This window comes from Muntiacus reevesi, chromosome X, assembly GCF_963930625.1.
Source record: "Muntiacus reevesi chromosome X, mMunRee1.1, whole genome shotgun sequence".
NCBI lineage: Eukaryota > Metazoa > Chordata > Mammalia > Artiodactyla > Cervidae > Muntiacus > Muntiacus reevesi.
Window position 1 is genome coordinate 114,673,129 of NC_089271.1, and position 21,568 is coordinate 114,694,696.

Consider the following 21,568-nt stretch of genomic DNA (forward strand, 5'->3'; position numbering starts at 1 on the left):
ATACATTTCCATAGCTTCAAATACTTGGAATTACTAATGTTCCCATAATGCGTTAGAGACATTGTGGTGGTATTGAAACCACAAGAAAGGAATATTATTTTATTAAGACAGGATTGGAGATGTGCTCTTTTACTGAGGGAAGAAACCACCACAGTAAAAAGCACATATGCTCTGCTTCTCTGATACCAAGGAACCCCGAGGAAAGCTCTTCACACAAAATTTGCATAGAGCCTGGTTCCACAGCGTGCCCCTCCAAGCTCGCCCTTTCCCCATTTCAGGAGTCGAATGGTTAGTACCGAAAAGGTTTTACACAGAAATGGGAAGTTCTCCTATTTACTGCCTTCTGAGAGCCTTACTGTACCGTGCCTCTATTTGGTGTGCATAGGATAATAAAATCCATGTGTGAATGTTTATATTTTAAAGATGTTGTGCTCCAATATGTTCTGAGTTAGGGCTTTTGAAAATACGGTATAGATTCCACACAATGCTAACTGAAAGGCTAATCTTCCCATTGTTACACTTTAATTAGTGAGACCTGTCATTACAACTTTTTATGATGAAAAGTATCAGGCCTTTTATCTTACTTTTAAGCCCTATTCTGAAAACAGCAGAAAAGGAACTGAAAAGACAAAGGAAATTGCATTTTATGGAACAATAAGGAGAGTCTTTAAAAATTCAGGGAAGTTCACAAACTGCCAAGGAAAACTCATTGGAGGCAGCAGCGCTAAGAAGGGGGCCGTCAACTGAGTATGCAATATTAGCAGTCAGCTAACTCCCTAATCCTCTTCAGAATCCAAGGGACAAGAAAGAATAAGGACATTTCATAACAGCAGCCTGTAAGGGTGGCCTTTCAATTGCATCTCTGAGTACGTAGGAATTTAGAGATGAGTTCCAAAGCTATTAGAAAAGTCTTGGTTTGTCATACCTGTGTTCTCTTTAACATCAGGTTGGAATCAAATGACAAAAATTTATCACATCTTATTGACAATTTATTACATCTATTTCAGCATTTGCTAAGCTAAAAATTGTTCTGATAGCCCTAGTAGAAAATTTGGCATTGAAAAACACAAAAAGCAGTACTTTAATTTTTAAAAAGTCTAAGAAATTGGAAGATTCACGGAATTAGTTTAAAATTAGGAAGCACAGAGTTCTTAGGAAATGGTAACTTAAAAAAATAAAAATAAAAAAGCCAGAGCCCACAGACAAAAATAGAGCTTTCTTTCTGATTTTGTACAATTATTTTCTGCAAACCCTATTTACATAAACATGATTGTAATTTGTCCTCAAGATAGTAAATGTTTGGTAGGAATTAAGGTGCTGTTTTAAGAAAATGTGCATGTTTTGAAAGCACATGGGACAAAAAGACAAAGTTGGGAATGCACTTTCTGGTTTTCAGAGAGAAAAATAATTGGTTGCTGCCAAAATACTTTTCCTTCACTCTTTCAGTATTATCTACTTTGGGGTAGATTCAGTTGGTTTACTTTGTATCCGACTTGGAAACCAAAGCTTTAAACTGAGATAGGGAGAGGTTTTCTAAGTAGAATAGGAAAAAGAGCAGTAGGGTGGTTCTGAAAAGAGGGAAGATGCTGCCTTACCAGTTCCAACACTCATGCCAATTCATTCCCTTCATCCACTCCCTACCTGCTGGTAAAAGCTGGATCCTATTTCAGAAACCCAGTTCAGTGCACACTCCAATTCCAGAGCTCTTCTCAGTTATTTTACGACAGGAGGTCCCAGTAAGGAATACAGAACTAACAAGCCACCACCAAACCAGGAAAGGTCAAAAGAAGACACCACATGTCCAACCACCTCCCAGAATCCTCCTTGCTGGCATCCATCTTGACTGAGCAATGGCGAGCGACCAGGAAGGACCCCGAGTCAGAATGATTAGCCAGAGACAACCCCAAGGGGATGAGCAAAGATGGTAATACACCAGAGGAGAGGGTGGTCACTTCTTTTTCTGTTGCAGGAAGGGGGACCCCTCCCAGCGCCGGAGAGTGGGCTTTTGTCTAATACTCGAAAATGAATTGTCTGAGGAGACACAGGTGCTGAGAAAGCAAGAGACTTTATTGTGAAGGGGTGTCTGGGCAGAGAGGAAGAGGGTAAAGGGATCCAGGAGACCTGCTCTGCCAGGTGGCTCTCAGTCTTGGGTTTTATGGTAACAGGATTAGTTTCTGGGTTGTCTCTGGCTAACCATTCTAACTCAGGGTCCTTCCTGGTAGCTCACCATTGCTCAGTCAAGATGGATGCCAGCAAAGAGGATTCTGGGAGGTGGTCAGACACATGGTGTCTTCTTTCGACCTTTCCTGGTTGGTGGTGGCTTGTTAGTTCTGTCCCTTACCAGGACCTCCTGTCGTAAAACAACTCACGTAAATGGTTACTGTGATACCTGGCCAAGGTGGGCAGTTTTAGTCAGTGTGTTTCCCCTAACATTTCTACCTACACCATTACTGCCCCCATTTTGTCTAGGCAGCTGGGGAAGGAGAGCCAAGTCACACCTTCGACATCTGTACTTGGGTCACCAAACACTATGATGGTGCCATCAATTGACTACATTGTGGGTTAAAGTTCAAACAGAAGAATTTTAAAAGAATTTTAAAATTTTAAACTAATTTTAAAATAAATAAACTTTCAGTAAGGTAATCCAAGGACTCTATCACTGATTTCTAGAGAAAAATAAACTGTGATTTTAAAATAACCTAAAACTTCAAAGGTAAATTTTGGAACAGAACTCATTTCCAACTCATTTGTTGGAAGAGCCTGTCTGGAAAAGACACAGCAGAGATCACGTGATGGCTTAGAAAATGCCAACAAATGAAATATCTCGACTTGCCACATTCAAATGGGTATTTTCTTTAATATAACAGAAAAAAAAAAAAAAAACCCTTTAGCACCCATAATGCTACAAGTTAACTTTAGATTTGGTTTTTCCTTCCAGCTAAAGTTGTTGTAATGTCTGTCTAACAGAAGCATAGGGAAGGTGAAAGAATTATTGTTCCTACTCATTACAGAAAAAAGCAAGGGCATTATTTTCCGATTCAGGAAGTGCTAAATTCTTAAGACAGCACAGTATTTATAATGTTACCATTTTTAATATGTCATGATCATTGACACAGAAAGCTGCAGAAACCTGGAGGAGGACTTTTGGCATAATGAATGGGAAATGATCAGAAATACAAAAAGGCTTGGGTTTTGCATTTAAGTTAAATATTAAATCAAACAAACACATGCTGAGGAATCTACCCCCTGCTTGCAAATACCAATTTGTCCTCAGATCTACATCTATGTGTCTCTGAATGGTTGGCAATTCTACGTTGGCAAAATGAAGTAGAGAGAATCGAGACAATTGTCCACGCTGAGAATAATTTGTTGCCTTAGACAAAAATAATTTTGGAGTTTATTAATTAGGCAGGCCATTCTGATATACTGAATCTTAAAAAACCACTAGTGAACAAGTAAATAAATTGGTAGGAAAGAGTTTCAATAGTTTTGCTTTTTACCATTCTCTGGAAAACAATGGTTCTCACACTTTCATACATATCATATTCAGCTGCATTGAACACTTGTTTTATTTAAAAAAAAATTTTTGGCCACATCCTACAGCTTGTAGGATCTCAGTTCCCTGAACCAGGGGCCCTGTCAGTGAAAGTGACTTGACTGGACCAGCAGGTAAGTCCCTGAAACCACTTGTTTTAAAGGCATATCCCTAGGCCCTGACTCCGAGAACTTTGGTTTTGTTTATCTGACAGGGTCCAAGAAATTTTGATACAGGGGATCTGCAGGCCAAATAGCAGGCAGCCCCATGACCCTCAATTCTGTGGAAATACCTAAGTAAGCAAAACTAAAGTGTCAATTAAGTTACATAATATATTCCATGCAAACAAACTTTGAATTATCCATCCATTTAGTCAACATTCATTTACTGGTTGGACACGGTGTAAGCTGGGCACAGAATAGGTGCAAAATGCAGTTTCTTCAACACCCAGCTCTCTATACGACTTCCTGACACCCCACTTCACTTTGTCTGTATAAACACAGTTGTCCCTGTACAGTGCCAGAACATCCAGTAGATTTAATGAATCAACCAGGTAAAACACACAGTAACTTCCCAACTAACACTGAATGTTTTCTGAAGCAACAAAGTTTTGGCTTTGATTAGATGTAGCCACTCTCTGAGTTTTAGAATGCTTAAAATGCAAGGAGGAAGGTAGCGAAATCTTGCCTGAGAATATTCTTCAAAGCTTGAAGCATAAGAAAAAATGACTGTCTCTTGAAAGGGAAACAGGGGGACTGCGAATTGTTGATGGGCAAAGAACATTATTGTCACTGTATACCCTTCTGAATTTCTCATCATGTATGTGTATTATCTATTAAAAAATAAACATAAATCTTACATTTAAAAAAAGGCTTTATAACCTATTTTAGCTAAAGATGCTCTCTCCTGATTCTTCCAGGCACTTCAGCTTTGAACACCCGACAATGATAACACACACTTTTAATCTAAATGAATGCTATACGTGTGCACGCACAAGCCACAATTCCTTTATTAAACAACACATATGCACCAAGTAAGTTTCAATTAGCGCAGGCTACAGACTCCATCCTCTCCCACCCCAACAAAAAATGCCCCGGGCCATACATTTAAAGAAATGAATGCAAATTGAAAACAAATGCACAATTACCTTTTCAAAATGATTTAATTTTAATTAACATATTTATATTGCATGTGGATGTTCAATTTAAAACCCTTAAAGGAAGCAAATTTAGAAGATTTGATAAAATATTATGTATGAAGATTTTGCATTTATCAATTACTGATTCATTTTCTGATTTAGCATTTGCCCAAGAGAAAGCATTATTGGTTAATTTATAAATTCAAAGTTGTTTTTAGGTTTTTCTTTTCAAGTAGGGAAGCGATTATTGTCCTGCGTTCTGATTTTCAAGTACCATATTCCAACTATTCACTTATCCAAAGTGATTACAGTGCTAATAGAAGCATTTGGGTTTAAATTCAGTGTTCAAATAGCTGTATTATGCAATTAGTCAATATGCAATTACAGGGAATCTAATGGAGCCAGATGCATGCAGTCCAGACACATGCAAACTAGAGATTAAGACTTCCTCAGTTTTATGCATATAAGCAAATTATGCAGTTAAACAGGCCTCACTAAAGAATGAATTGCATCTGTTTTGAGCCAGCTGGACTATGTGAATTTTCATTTCACCAGTTCAGAGAAATGCCTTAAAACTCTGAAGATTTTCAATGCTGTAATAATGGTATGAAGTTTCAAGTACCCATAGCAAAGACAACAACAAAAAGGATGTCCTTAATGTTTTTTCTAAAGTAGAGCTTCTTTCCCCTCCCCCACTCAATTTCTTTCGTACGGATGTCTTATCAGAAAGTCCTGTGAAAACGCTTCCCTGCCGTCTCATTCACAAGATTAAATCTAGTGCCTTGAACATAAACGTTGTGTTTCACTGGAACATTCAATGGAAGAAGCAGCTTCATTTCATATCCTTGATATACCCGCAAATCAGGCTCAAAAATCATGGAAGGCTCAGAAATGATCAAGGAATAGACGCCTGATGGAACAGATGCACAGATGCTGTGCTGGAAGAAAAGACAAATGCTGAAGTGCATAATGATTTTGAAAAGATTTCTTTATCAAACATGTCATTTGTTTGAAAGACCAGAGTTGTTGGCATCAGATGTGGGGTATCAGCTTGTTAGCAAAGTGAAACATGATGGCTGCTAGATACTGGCGATTGATGAATCAATTGAAATCACTGATGTTGCTCAACTGAACATCTTCATTTAATATGTCAATGGTCAGACGTTAACGGAACACCTTCTGTATTGGGTTATCACCACAACCAATAAGACGTCACATCTCAGCGGATACCCTGACTAAATATTTTTGTAAAGAATAGTGAAATCTCTAAAGAAATCTTATCAGCTGGCCTAACCAATTACACATTCTGTGGATGATTAGCTGCAAAAATAGAATATGAGTGTAGCTTTTCTGTGTAAGATTCTGGCTGGGTAACATTAGTGAATCATTTGTAAACAATTTCCATGCACTGGATTTATATCAAGATGTTAAAATGCATTTATTTATCTGTACTACAAATAGGTTCCTATTATCGACTCTGGGACATTTACAGAGGGAATCTTTAGCAATAACATTTTTCTCATTTCTTTAGTGAGGTTTCTGATGACCCAATATTTTTTAAAAGGACTTTTAACCCAAAGTACCACAAAAAAAAAAAAAAAAAAGTAGGCACTTCAATTCTTCTCTAAGAAAAACCTAAGAGAGTGTTCTCCTGCCCCACCCCCCACCCCCCTTTCCTGTTCTATAGGAAAAGGCTGGGCTGACTGGATTTTTGGACTCCAGAGTGATCACACCTATAGGAGGGTCCATCCAGGGGAGGTGCCACAGCATTGCACTAGACATCAGTTTTCAAGTCGGTTCTTTAACATAACCTTGTTCTTACTCGGTGACAACAAACCAAAACTCAAAACAAGTTTACCACCACCTTGGACCTGCCCTTCTAATTGGGCGGGGTCAGGAAGAAAGATAGACAAAGGTGCTAAACCAATGAAGAAAGGAATAATGAAACGTCCCCCAGGCCTCTATACAAAAGCCATTATCATGCAGCAGTACAGACTCTCTGGGAAGCTCCAAGCCCCCAAAATCCGTGAGAAGGAAAGAAATACTCGCCCGTCAGTTCCTCTGGGAAGAGCTTCGTGTGTTGGTATTTCTGTCTTGTTTTACTGCATAGACATATGGCTGTGAAAAATACATTTCATAATGCTGTAATAGAGACTTTCTACATTTTCATTTAAGTCTCAATTTTATTAACATAAAATAATCAGAGTATCCTTTAAAAGCATAATAAAAAACAAAAGTATGGCTGTAATGACTGGTGGCTGGTGTTCGCTTTGTATCTGAAGTGAGGCCATCACCTAGGGAGTCCATAAACTCATTCTAAGGATCCTGACATTGGTCAAACATTTTGGGGACTCCTCTCTGGGAATTGCCTTCAGAGCAAGCTTCCAAGCCCCACAAGAAAATCAGCCTCATTACTCTATAGTCACACCCGCATAATACTAACATAAATTTAGTAGAGGGAAACTGAATAATTTAAGGCATCATAAGATTTAATCTTTTCCTTAAATGTGAATGCCAATTTTCGCATTGTAAAATTGTCATTTAAATATAATAAGAAGCTGTTGACTAAAGTAAAAAATTCTGTCAAATTAACCATTAAATTACAATGTTTACAGATTTTTTAAGTACACAACTTACTTTTAATCTAAGAGTTAAGTGTATTCGTTGGAAGATAATGAACAACAGGCATTTAATAACATTTTAATTTTGTGTTTAAATATTCATAGCTATGTTCATAAACTCACACGCCTGATCTAGTGATTATGCTTATGAAATGCAGTATTTCTTAGATGCCCTAAGTCTCCATTTATTTTCTGAAACTGCATTAATTTGCACCCCAGTACAAATCACTATGTTTTTAGTAAAATATTCCATAATATTAAAAGTACAAAACCACCCCAAAGCAATGAAACAATAGCTACTTGCAAGAGGAAAGGAAGCAAATTAACATTTGTCCAGGCCCTACTCTGTGCCAGGCTCTTTATGGACATTTTCTTGCTTAATCCTTAGAATAACCCTAGGAGGTATTATTATCACAGTGCAGTTGGCTCATGCACAACTTGGTAGTTTACCTTTCCAAGGGTTTTTTTAATAATCCCATTATAACACTCCACTGCCTGTCTGAAAGAACACAGTTCTTGTTCTTAAAAACAAAAACAAAACAAAAATTCCTACTAACATCTTTCTAGGGGGATAGAAGAATGTCAAGTTCTAGGGAGCTAAGAATCACAGTCTTTCCTGACTGGACTGTACACCTACTCTTGATGTAAATGAACAACAAAAATCAGAGGGAGAGGAGCAGTTTTTCCCTCTACTTAAAAAATTACAGTATCATCAGTCTACTTAACAGAAATTTTAATAAAATTGAACCTAAAGAACCAATAGCAATATACTCTATCAGGCTGCAATTTTACAATACCTCATCATGGCATAATCACGTCAAATAAATAGAATGATGGCCACTCAGAGATCACATTAGATTACAGATGTTAAATTTAAAATGAGAAATCAAGTATCTGGAGTTTGAAGAATTTCTCTGAAGTGTCTTCATCTTCTCTAACACTACAGTTAATTAACAACAACTTGTGTTTTAATAACACCTATATTGCATGATTCTGTAAGTGTTCTAATCAATGGTTGCCAAGTTGTCCACCCCAAGAACCACTTTGGAGCTTCTGAATTATATCCATATAATGTGCTATGCTGCAACGTCCCCTTTCCAGAGGCCCTCCTTTCTCTTTTAAGGTTATTTTCAGCTTTGTCTTTTCCTCTCTCATCCAGATAGTGGTGTTCAAATGCTCTTTTTTTTCCCCTCCAAACTCCTATCTCCAGTCCTTCCTTCTAATCATCCCAATCAATCCTTGACTCTGAATTTCTCCCCTCCCAGCACCTGGCCCTGAGTTCCTCCGGGAAAACACTGTGAGCTCAAAACGGTTGGGGTTTGTTCAGCAGGTTGGGTTTTTTCCCCAAGTTTATTGCTCAGTGAAAGCCAAGCTATATCATCAAAGATGTGAATAGAATATAAATTGTCCCAATTCAACAGGTTAATCAAGGTTATTTGATCACTGAGGATTTAGTTAGGGGCTATGGTTGTCACTGCAATAAAACAATAATCACAAAAAATAATTTAAATGGTTTTATTTAAGTCAATTGTAGAGATTCTGGATGCTGCTTTTTGAACACAAACAAGAAATTAACAAAACAAGCATTCATATTTCTAGTTTTAAACACTTTAGTTACACATGTGGAATGCAGATATTTGAAAGAGATTTTCAACAAGGTCAACACAATGCATGAGATAATACACACTGAATTAGGCTAGTCTTCACCTCCATCTTCTAGTTTATGATCCTAAATTGGTTGGAGGTGTGTGTGTGTGTGGGGTGCTTTTTTGCTTTTTCATTTCACAAATGATTGCTCAACACAGAATGAAATACACCAAAGAAGAAAATAGTCTTTTTATACCTAGGGAAGAAGCTACTACTCTTAAAATGATCATTTCAAGGTAACAGACATCCAAATTGATGTGGTTTTCTTTGAAACCTCATCAGTAAATCATTTCTTGCACAGTAGGTTCGGCATTAACCCTGCATTTAGGATAGGTAGTGTTATGGAGGGCTGGCTGCTGCATACCAACGTCAGTATCAAGTTCTTCGTCAGGAATTAGAGACTGTCCCGGATACCAAGCAGGACAACACTGGCAAAAAAACAAAAAGTGAACTGCAGATAGGTCAAAACAAGCTACATTTACTCTTAGAAAAACATCATAAAACATTACTGGATATGTTGTTTTAAATGCTAGCGTATAATAAAACACAATGGAATCTTCTATTTTTAACACCTTATGCTCAAATGGTCTTTACATAGGTTGTGTTTTAATAAAACACATTAGACAACATACACATTCTATCAGAGAACAAACATAGAAACTTGCCATTTGGTGAAGGCTATTCTTCCAGTTACTATAGGGCTCACATTTCTCTATTCATCAGATCAGTAAACAGGTTGGACTGTCATCACAGTAAAATATACAAAATTGTTTGCTCTATTAGACGATTTTTAAAGAAATGTTTTCTTTAGTTTCAACAGATTTTTGGCAATAAGAATCTTATTCAAAGAAGTTTTGCTCCTGTGTTATTATTAGTCCAAGTCCTCTGAACATTCCCCCCTTTAAAGGCTTCCTGCGAACTTAGTGTTTTTCAAGCTGTAAATTTCAATAGTGATGGTAGAAACCAAACCTCAGAGGGAAAAGCAGTGCCCTTTGGAGTTATCATTCAAACAAATATAAGAGTTCTACCAATCTGTCATTCGTCCAGTTTAGAAGAAATTCCATTCATGTAACTCTTAGGAAAATCAACCACAGTTTTACCATATCAAATGACCCAAAGAACACCGCAGGTATCCAGGGGAGATAGTTCACCAGTGCATCTTTAGCTTGATTCCAAAGTCAATCTTAGAGACGTTCTGAGCACTGCGGTTCTCAGAGAGACAAACCGCCTACCCATTGGCTAAAGATTTTTCAAGTTAATGAACTTTTCATTTTCCACACTTTTGGTACCAAGAGATTGAGCCAGAAAAAAGCTCAAATCTCAGGGTTCAAAATACAGCATGGAAAAAGAAAGTGTACAGCAAGCACCATATACCTCCTTTGCTCTCTCAAAGATGTCAATACTCTATTCCAGTCAGGGGGTGGGGTGAAGAGGCTGAACCCTGGAAGCAAACTTCACCCAAAGGGGTAAAAATTTGTTTGGTGGCTATTTCAAAACAAGTTTCCAAACTGCAGAAGGGACTCCAGCCCCTTTGACTTGCAGGAACCACACATAAGAAAAGGACAGAAAATACTACAAGGCAGGCTTATTTTAATTGCCCAGGGGTTTCCAATGCAAAGCACGACAACTTAAATGCATATTCCAAATTCTTGCTCCAAAGCCGTCTTCTTTGTGCACTGAAAAGGAGGAAAGACAACCCCATCAATTGTTCTCTGCAGATAAAGGCACTGTTTTGCAGATTTCCCCCCAGATCTGGGCCAGCTTTGCTAATGACCTGCCCACCCACCTGGGGCCCTTCTCAAGGTGGCCCTCAGGAGCTGGCCCACACCTTCAGGAGCCCAAATCCTTGCCAGTGGGCAGCCCAGAAGGCTATCTTTTCGTTTAGCTGTTGGCCTCCACGAAGACGCAACCTGAAAGAATGCGTGCCGCTTATTTTCCTAGAGGAGACGGGGGTCAATAACTACATTTTTAAAAGCCCACATTTTTTTCCCCTCACGAAAGACATCTGCTGCATTTTCCCTGCAGAGAAAACACGGACTCGAGATCCCAGAGCTACCAGGGGTTCTTTCACACGCCAGCATTAAGGCGGTTTAAGCAAAAGCTGAATGAAAGTTTTCGGAATCATGGCCTTCCCTCCCGCCCCTTTTTCCTAAGACCACCAGCTGTTAACAGCACACACAAAAGCTCACACAGTGCTATTTTTCATAGGCCCGCGTTTAAATGAGATATGCAGAAAACCGGGCCTGAGCAACGTGGAGGGTTCGAACTCGCAATGGCTTATCCGTGCGGCTAATCCAGGGCACCTGGTTTGGAAACGGTGCCTCCGTGCTCCGCTCACGCGCCCCGCCATTGTCCTGGAAGAGAACAGTGTCCACTCCTTGGCATTTTTCGCGACTCGAAGGTGCTGGGGGATCCCGACTCGGGCACGAAGCTCAAAACGGCATCCCCCACCCCCGACGCGCCGGGGGAGAAACGCTTTTAGTCGGGCCCGGAGGGTGGGGAGGCCTCGGGCAGATGTCAGGTCCAAGCCCCCCCCGCCTCCCCGGGAACCCCAGCCCCCAGAAGGCTCGCCAACTTCCCACGCCCAGGATGCCCTGGAAGAACTTCTCCGCTTCCGTTTTTGTTTTTTTTAACAATTTTGCGCTCGGCCGCCACGACCTACATTCTCCCGCGAGGCGCTCCGAGCCGAGGAATAAAAGGGAGTTGAAACCACACAACAGTTCGGCAGCCCGCCGTCAGCGCTTTGCTGCGCTCCGCGGGGGTTCGCATCCGGCCGCCATGTTTCCGACCCGAGAGCCGCCCCAAAACCAGCCCCCCTCCCCCCTCCGTCCGGCCCTCCGCCCCCCTTCCCGGCCCGGCCGAGGCCGCGGCGCCGCCGAGCCGCTTTCAACTCTCCCCCGCCGCCCCCTCGCAGCGAAATCTGACTCGACGGCTGCGGGTTGTGCGCCTGCGCGCAGCGCGGGCTCGGGGCGCGGGCGGCCGGCGGGCTCCCGGCCGTGGCTTGAAAAGGCCGGAGCGACGGGGCGCGGGGGAGGAGGGGGGCGGTCCGGGCCGGAGCCTCCGCTTTCCTCCCAGCGGGCCCCCGCTCCGGCCCCGGCGCTGCTCTCACACGTGTACGCTAAAAACCCACTTCAAAGTCTTGTTTTTGGCGCGGGGGCGGCCCCCTCTAGGCCAGCCCTTGGGCCCTCGCGCGGGCCGCGAACCGGGCCCCGAGCCCTGCCGGCCGTTCCCAAACCCTGGCGCGGCGATGAAACCGGGAGGGCCGGAGAGTGGGGACGCTCGCTGAACAGCCCTGGGCGCCGGGATCGGTCTTCGGGCGTGCGAGTACCTCCCCTCCCTCCCCCACCCCACCGCCACCGCCACCGCCTTCAGAAAATGAATGGAACACAAAGTTTGCGGCCAGCGCTGCGCTGTGGCCTTCGGAGCTCACCATTGTTTGGGCTCGTATTGACCCCAGGTCCGGATTAGGCAGCGGCTGATTCCTGCTTTACAGCCCCGTCGGCCTAATGAGGCCGGGAGGCGATGGGGCGCGAAGCGTCCTCGGAGCCCGGGCGACCGCCGGCTTACGGCCGCCAAGGGCCCTGTAGGTGGAGGTCAAAGGGTCAGCGGGCCGAGACCGCAAGAGAATTGACCCTAGGAAATGAGGTCCCCTCCCCCCAGCCCCAGCTTCGACCGGGCCTGGCAAGAACTTGCTGTGTGCATAGGGACCCCGGGCGCCCCCACGAGGGGCCTGAGGACCCCGAGCGGGAGCCCTGACTTCCGCGACGTCTCGTCCCGGGTCAGAGCCCGACTAGACTTGGGTCTCGAGGGGGAAAAGCAGCCCGGCTGCGGCGCTGAGATCCCGCGCTTCAGGAGATGGGCAGACCGGAGGCGACTTTCAGAAACTTAAGGGCCAAGGCCCTTAGGCATTTTTCGTTTGTTTTGGGGGCTTTATAAGGGGAGAAGGAGCCAGGGGCGAAGAGACAGCGGGCGGCGAGCAGGGTGGGAGGGGCGAGGAAGTCCTGAACACAACTTTCCTGGGAGGCTTTGTGAGCAGAGGTGGTCCCTGTTAGTTCTTCAACCTCCGCGGTAGTTAGGACCCAGCCCTGCTTAGCCTGGACCCTGATCTTTAACCTTCCAAACTGGATGAAGTCCAGGCTTCTGTCTGCGTGAAAATAGACACCTTCGTGGAAATCTTAAACTAAACCACCCATTTTGGAAAAGATAATGGACTTTTTAACAAAGGTCTTACCAGGTGCAAGAAGTAAAATAACCGTTCTCTTACTAAGAATCCAGTTGACATTCATGTTTTCCAGCTTATCTATCTTTAGGGTTGCAAAAGTTTTTGTTGTTGTTGTTGGGCGGGGGGTGGGTGTGGGTGTGCGTATTCTTTAAGAGACTTACTGAAAATTAAAGAATATGTACTCCCAGAGTCAGATTATAGAAAGAAAATCTGTCAAAAGTTTTCTACTAAAATTAAGTTTTCTTTGCAACAAATGACAAGGGCAGAGGGATAGACTATTTGCAAGATAACAATGCTACATCCATATTAAAGGATATCATGTAGAGGGGCAAAACTTTCACATTATCTTAATATTGGTTATCATCATTGTTAATTCACATCTTCCCCTCTTAGGACACAATGCTCTACTGTAAATTTTCATGGCAGAATAATTTCAAGCCTTGTAAAGAAAGATCAAACTCTTAATGTCTCCTAAGGAGATGTCTGTTTAATGTATTTAATGGGGGGTGGGAGAAGCAAGATTTTGAAATAATCTTGCATACAACCCATCACTTTACTGTCATTTAAGGTTAGGTTAAGTTGGGGGTGGAGAGAAAAATCATAGAGAAAACAGTAAACTGTGGAAGTTAAATGCACATTTCAGAAGAAAAACATTATTTAGACTTCGGTTGGAACACATGTAAAGTCAATTTTATGAGTACACACTTTGTGAAAACTTGCTGAGCATTTAAAATGCTTTCTGGTTTGAAGTGAAGGAAAACTCCTGAAATAGGAAATTGGTCCAGCACCCTCAATGTCAAGGTCAAGACTAGAATGTCTGGGGGTAGGAGCAGTAGACTGACCAGGTTACCTGCTCACACTTGTGAAGGCATCCCGATCATGGCATTCAGGCCTTTGCCTTGTCTACTGGTAGAGGAAAGTGGAAAAAAAAAAAAAAAAAAAAAAACCATTCTCCACAAACAAGAAATCACATCCAAAGCAATGTGCAATTAGAAACTGTCAATAACTAATTGTCTGTTGACAAAGATCAGTAGATAACTTAAAACAGACTGTTTCAACTGTATCCAAGGAATCAAAGTTTCTTTTAATCATCAGAACTTCTCTTTCAATTTAAGGTTGATTTATTTGAACATGGAAAAAAATCAGGCACCAAATACAAAAATGTTATAACATAAATAGATGTGCCAAGACTTTATTTCTTCAAAAAGAACAATAAACAAAATTCTAGAATTCAAAATGATTATGTATAATACCAAACTGACTGCCACCAAAAATCCTAGAGTACTGCTCCTTCAAGAGAGGGAGATACTTAAGCCTATTCATTACATTTCTAAATTCTTTACAATTCCTTATCTCCACCATTCTATTTGCTGATTTGCAAGTTGGTTATTCATGCAGAGATTGGGCTCTCAATATTAAACAGCACCCTAAATTAGTAAAAAAAAAAAAAAAAAGCCCTCAATACTCTACCCACTCCACCCCCCCCAAATAGTAATGTTTCTTTTTCATATAACAACTGTAAAAAAACTGTCTGTCCAAATGAGTTGCTTTACTTAAGATTAAATAGATTGTTAATATTTTATCACAAAGCAAACAACCATTTTTCATTGTTATTGATTTTAATGGAAACAATGCTCTTAACATCTTTGCCTACAAACCATGAACTTTTAAAAATACATATTTTGCAAATGTTTTTTCTTTCCATAATATTTCAGAACAGCTGCAGTTATTACACCGCTATAAAAATGTTATGAATAATTGTGATAATTACGAATTGAACTATATACAGCAAAACAAACCAACCTGTGCCTTCCAAAATTGTAAATGGACTATGGTTCTTTTAAGAAGCACTTTCATCATAAGTAAGCATGCCTCGACTGGCCTTACTCGTCATCACTGTTTCAGACATATGCTTACTTTTGAAAATATATATAGTTAGATTTGATAGGCAGATTAGATACGTCATAGATACAAACATATATAGGTATATGGGTGATCTCTCGATAGAATAGACAGACATGCATCCTGCCGCAGTGTTCATTTTTATGTAAGATAATAAAAAACTAAGGGACATAAAACTCATTAGGTTACCTTAGGTTTATATATGTAGGGCAGGGATGATTAAATCCAGCTTCTCAGTCTTTGAAGTACAAGATTGAGATGTCATGGCCACTAACTGAATTGATCAGTAATATTTGATTTGCATGCCGAAAATCCAGGACAAACACATTTAAACTCGCAGTTAAACAACCATCTGAGCTAAAGAAAGGAGGGTCTTCCCAGATGGAAACTGACACTGTAAAGAATCTATACTGCAATAGAAAAATAATTTAACAATTAAAAAAGGGATCTGAGTGAGTTATAAATACCAACAAACAAGATTTCATTTGTTCACGTCTCCTCTTTGTAGAAGGAGGCTGTTACAAAACAAGAGAAAGGAGTCAGTGGTTCAAAAATTGTAAATTGTGTTCTTCTTTCAAAACAATAAATTTTAATGCTAAAGCGGTTATAATCAAAAGCTGTACAGAATTTGTTAGAAAACATTTATCCATAAATATTGTTCAGTTCCCGGCATTTGTAGCAATAATTAAATTACAAACGATAAATATGGCATCAATGGATATGTATTTACAAAAAAGAAAGTTATTACAAAAGGCAATTGTATACTAAACGTCACAATTTGTGTAGAGTAACATCACATCCTCAGCCTGAAAAAATACTGAACAACAGTTTCGACCCCATTAGACAAAAATACATTCACAAGTGTAATGCTTTGAGGAAAAGTTCAAGACATAACAGGACTTTGGCACGGTTTAAGACTGTGAGAGTTTAAACAATCACCACTAAGGCGAAGATTTTTCCGTCAGTTTTAGCATCACCACCACCAATAAGCCTTCCATAACTTCCTCTCAAGAAACAGGACAAGAGTTAAAATGAACTGAAGGCATTTAGGGATGGGGTGAGCAGAGAGCAAGTGAAAGGGGAGGAAAAAGCAGTGAGATTTTTTTTTTTTTAATCCTTCAAATGCCAAAACATATTTTCTAATCCTGAGAAAAGGGCATGGCTACTTTTGGATCTTGCCCCAAAACCTTCCTGGACAATTGCAATTAACCAGATGTAGCCCTATATATGGTCTCTTGCCTTAAAACTCCATTTCCATCTGATTGGTCTCAGTTTTCTTTTTAAAATGCATTTGGTCCATTCTATGGTTAAACAGGGTTTGTGTTTGTCCTCAGACGTACCATTCGTTAAAATTGGGAGGAAGTCCAGGGTTGTGGCTGGTGCTAGTTTGAACTGCAGAAGGGGTTTTAGTGGTATCTTTACTGTTTGCAGAAGCTATAGCGGGTGGAGTGGAAGATTCATAGCCTGAACTGGCAGCAGGGGAGGAATCTGACCCTTGAGATTCATGAACCTAAAATTAACATGTATATATTATAATGAATATAATTCCAACTGGCATTGTGCAAGCAAAAACAAGAGCACTGTAAGAGCAAGACCGCCCAGTGACCCACTTAAAATACTGCTGATTTGAGGGTTTTGTTTTTAATTTCCACATTACCGATGTGTAAGAAAACCCCAAGACATTCGTCAAAAAACCAGTTTGAGTCCAAAGATTGGCATTGTGGAAAAGGAATAAAGTACTCTAGTTTATTCATGCCCCTTCAGAAATGTTTTCTCCGCGGCTGGAGCGGGGTAAGCTCGTAGTCTTTGGGGCCCTATAAAATACTCCGGGCCCAAGTCTCGCCAAGACCGCTCTGGCTTGGGAAAGCAGGTACAGAGAAAAGTGGCACGGGCGCCCTGGGCGCTGCGAGGGCTCTGACAATTGCGTGGGAATCCCCCCTCGCTCCTCGGCCCTATTGTTTTACCGGAAGCCGAAGAAGAACGGAGCCCCCAGCACCCCCGCCCCCCGGGTTCGGCGCGGGCACTCTCGGTTCTCAGCTCGGGTTGAGCCGGGGAGAGGCGGCCACTGCGACCTCCAGTCCCGGCGAGCTCGGTTAGAGCTTCCCAGTAAACAACTGATCTTTCCCTCCGCTTCCTCCTCCTCCCCACTGTGCTCCCGCTCCCCCCCCCCCACCCCGTCCTCCATCCCGGTCCCCCAAATGGGTTCAAGGTGTCAACACTGGAGCAAATCGGATTTAACGTGGAAGATACAGGGTTGGCAGCGCGGGCGCTTCCGTTCCGCGGCCCGATGTCGGGCAGAGTGTTTATAAACCGCCGACCGCTAATAAAGAGGTAATTACCTTCATGTGCTTGCGCAGGGAGCTCGGGTGCGTGTAGGACTTGTCGCACACTTTGCAGATATAGGGCTTGTCCGAGGTGTGCACATGCATGTGCTTCTTGCGGTCGCTGCTGTTGGCAAAGCGTCTGTCACAGCCTTCAAATTCACATTTAAAAGGTTTCTCACCTGCAAAAGGCAGAAATGCAAAGGGGGTGGGGGGAAATAGAGTCAGGGCCAGGAGCATCCTCCGGCCGAGCAGCGGGAGACAGAGCGCCCGGCGGTCTGCCCGGAGAGGGAGCGCCGACTGGGGGCGGCCGTGGCATCTCTTTTCCCTGGAGAAAAATGGAGAGCGCGGGTTGAGCCTGCTAGGGTGGGGAGTGGTGGTCGGGGGCGGGGGTGGGGCAGGGCCGGCCCAGAACCAGCCCGTCCCTTTGTTCTCCAGCCGGAGGGCAAGCCCCTGGCTCCTCCAAAGTTTCCCCCGAGTTGCGGTACCCCCCCCACCCGGCCCGGGGCCTCCGAGCGCTGCCACGTTCAGCCGGTATCTCGGCGTAGCAGCCAAGCCCGGGAGGGACAATGGACCGGGGACGGGACAATCCCTTTTAGTTCCTTCTTTGTACCTTTTAATTTGCCTCTTTCAAATGCATCGGTTTTGCTAAGCCCAGCATTAAAAAGCTGAGGTCGTCGTACTTAACGTTCGAAAAGAGAAAACTATATAAATCCAGGGGGCTCCGGACAGTTTTACAAGATGCTCTGAACAAGCCACGAAACTGGGATGCCTTTTCTACGTTAGCGTTCCTCCCGGAGGACTGAATTGAACCTGGAACTCCAAATAAAAATAGTTTGACAAAAGTACCAGTCATTTAATTAGGAGATGTGCCAATCAAGGGTAAAAAAGAGCGGAAGTAACCGAAAGTTAGTTTACATTAGCATTTCTATGGTTGCCTCCCCCGACTGGGTGCCGAGAGCTAAGTCGCTGGTGAGCAATTTCTCTGCACACGTTCGGAGTCCCTCCAGAGTAACCCAGAAAGAGACAAAAAGAGGCGGCGCCAGTGGGTTCCTGGGCGCGAGAAGGTTCCAATTAGTTCCTGAGACCGCAGAGCCGTCTGCCCGGGAAGTTAGAACTGGGCAAAAGCGCCGCGGGGCGGGGAGGGCGAGAGGTGGAGGGACCGTGACAGCGCTACTTCTTCCAACCGCCCCGGCGGGGCGCCGCCTCTCTCTACGGCCGCCAGCCCTCGCTCCCTCGCGGGGGAGGTCGGCTCGGCGGCGCGCGGCCGCGGCGGACCCAGCGCCCGCCCGCCCTCCTCCTTACCTGTGTGGGTCCTCTTGTGGATCTTGAGGTTCTCGGAGCGGGCGAAGATCTTCCCGCAGCCCGGGAAGGGGCACGGGAAGGGCTTCTCGCCCGTGTGCACCCGAATGTGATTGACCAGTTTGTACTTGGCCTTGAAGGACTTGCCCTCGCGGGGACACTCCTCCCAGTAGCAGACGTGGTTGTTCTGCTCTGGGCCCCCCACATGCTCCATGGTGACATGTGTCACCAGCTCGTGCATGGTGCTGAAGGTCCGGTCGCAGCTCTTCTTGGGCCGGCTCAGCTGAGCCTCGTCGATCCACTTGCACGACAGCTCCTGCTTGATCGGCTGTCGCATGTAACGGAAGAAGGCGCCGGGCCCGTGGTGGGCCGCCACGTTCACGCCCATGTTCATGTTCATGGGGCTGTAGTTCGGGAACTGCGCGCCGGCCGTGTAGGGGTCCGTGCGCGGGCTGGCCACCGGGCGGTACGGGTCAGCGCGGCCGAACAGCTCTCCGCGCAGCCCCAGATGGACCTGGTTGTTGTCCACGTGCCCGGTGGGCGACGGGTGCCCAGCGCCCTGGTCGTGCAGCCCAGGGAAGAGCAGGTAGCCGGGGGGCTCCGAGATGCCAGCCGGAGCGTGCAGGCTACTCGCCGAGCCGGCGAAGAGCCCGTGTTGCCCGCCACCCGAGGCCGCCTCGCCGAGCCCGGAGCCGCGCTGACGGAACAGAAAGTCGCGCGTGGAGTTGAAGGCGGCGGAGGCGGCTCCGCCGTAGCTGGGCACCTGGCTGGCGTGGTGATGGTGGTGATGGTGGTGGTGATGATGGCCCAGGGCGTTGGCGTAACCCGAACCCTGCGGCGTGAACGCCGAGCTCTGGCCAGAAGACAGATCGTGAGCCGCCGCGGGGCTCAGCTTGAAGGCGGCGGCGGCGGCGGCGGCGGCGTGGGGCGAGTCCCCGAAGGGAGTCAGCCCTATGCCCGCCGGCTCGCGGTTGGGCATCTCGTGGTGGCGCGGCGCGCCGAAGCTGCCCACTCCCAGCCCCGGGAACTGCGGGCCTCCGTCCAGGAGCATCGTCATGGGTGATTCTTTTTCGACACCAGCGATCTCGCAGATGTGATCGAGGGTGCTTAAGAAGGAGAGCTCCACAAAGTCGAAGTCGAAGAGGGGTGGCGACGGTTGGACACGGTGGTCGGGAGATCCCTCAGGCTGAAGCAGGGACTGCAACTTTCTGTCGCTGAGAGAGTCTCCTGCAGAGGGACAGGAGGGAGGAGGGGAAGTAGAAGGACCTGGAGGGGGGAGGAGGGGGGAGAAGGAGGGGGGAGAAGGGAGGAGAAAAGATTCTGGAACTAGATCTGGTTTAACAAACTAACAGACGCGCACAAAGAAAAATAAGCAAAATAATAAGTGGAGGGCGGAGTTTGCCAATCCTGTCCCGGGCACCCCACCTCTCCCCGAGAGCGCAGAGCCGCGGGACCAGGAGGCTCGTGCCTCCCGGCTAGGGTGCGCTTAGAAGCAGAGCCGGCTCGCGGCCGGCAGGCAGGAGGCAGGAGGCAGGCTCGGTGCTCGCCGCTCGCCGCGCCAGTCCCAGCCTCTTCGCCTCCAGAGTAGTGTCCTTGGACTGATAAAGTCAATCACTCACTCCTCTCACATAAACCGAGCGGGAGGCCGCGCGGCGCGCGCCAATGGGGAGCCAGCTGGCCCGCGGTCACCTGACCCCCGGCCCCGCAGCCCATTGGCCGTCGCCACGCTGATTGGCAGCGCGGAGCGGGGAACATGGCAGCCGCGGCCGAGCGGCCGCAGCTGATTGGGCCATGGCCGGGCGCCTGGCAGGTGAGGCGGCGGTGGCGGCCGGGAACCCGCGAGTGGGCTCCGCGAGGCTAGCGCTGCCATGGGGGAACTGGAGCCAGGCTCGAGCCGGCGAGCGGCAGGGCGGAGCCGGGGCCTCTCCCCGGCTGCCCCCTCGCCCGAAGCGGGCGAGCACCCCTCGCGCCCGCTTTACCCGCTTTGACCAAATGAATGATCCTTGCCTCGCCAGGATCGTTCCAACCGTCGGCTGGCCGCTGGACGTCCAGTCCTGCCTGGGCGCCCCCACCCGCCGCCTCACCACCCCGAGAACGTGCCCCCGGGCGCGGATCCCGGGGCTAGAACACCCGTTCCACTCTGGCGGCTCATTAGCCGCGTCCTCCCCACGCGCCGCTGTGGGTCCTGTTGACCCAAGAGGCCGGACCCAGGCCGGCTGGCTCGCCGTCTGTGAACCGAGCGCTACCGGCCGGCCGAGGCCCAAACGAGGAGCAATGGTTAGAATTAGAGCCATCTCCGTTACTTCCGTCTGAGCCAACCACTGGCTCTTCAGTGTGTGAGTGGTGGCTACAGGATACTGTCCTCGCCACTGTCCCCACCGTCCTCCCACATAACACACCAGACACAACACAGCAAACACATGTGACACAGTAAACTCGCACACACCACGCTGAACACGCTCTCAGCCAAACACAGCAGTAAGCAGGCACAACAAACTACACGCAAAAAGGGAAACACACACAGCAAATTAAACACACAACAGTATACACACACGCACGTATAACTGCAAACACACCGAAGCACAAACACTAAACAACGGACAGTTAGCCTGGCACGCCGAACACGCACACAGCATGAACTACACAGCAAACTCACTACACACACATTCACACACACATACACACACACCGGATCAGTGCCTGTTTTCAAACCACTGGGCTAATCAGCTTCGAACTCTCAACATTTTCAAATGCAAAAGTGGGGGCGGGAATGGGGCTTGTGAGGTGGAATTTTCTTCCCTCTGAACTGCCAGGGCTTTGCCCTCTTCTCCTCCTACCCGCAGAGGCATCCAGTCACCTCGGGAACTTCTTACCCTTAAA

General features: G+C 45.5%; 1 protein-coding gene across 2 annotated transcripts; it reads right to left on the reverse strand.

Moving 5' to 3' along the window:
- Positions 1 to 9,219: 9,219 nt before the first annotated feature.
- On the reverse strand, positions 9,220 to 19,745 carry ZIC3 (Zic family member 3). 2 transcript variants are annotated; one of them, XM_065916494.1, is made up of 3 exons: positions 18,692 to 19,745; positions 17,405 to 17,568; positions 9,220 to 9,369 (listed from the first exon to the last, which is right to left on the reverse strand). In XM_065916494.1, the coding sequence occupies exons 1-3, from the start codon at positions 19,743 to 19,745 to the stop codon at positions 9,220 to 9,222; spliced, it is 1,368 nt and encodes a 455-aa protein (XP_065772566.1). The 2 variants fall into 2 exon arrangements, with proteins under 2 accessions (XP_065772566.1, XP_065772564.1); XM_065916492.1 differs by lacking the exon at positions 9,220 to 9,369 and adding an exon at positions 16,396 to 16,575.
- Positions 19,746 to 21,568: the final 1,823 nt, after the last annotated feature.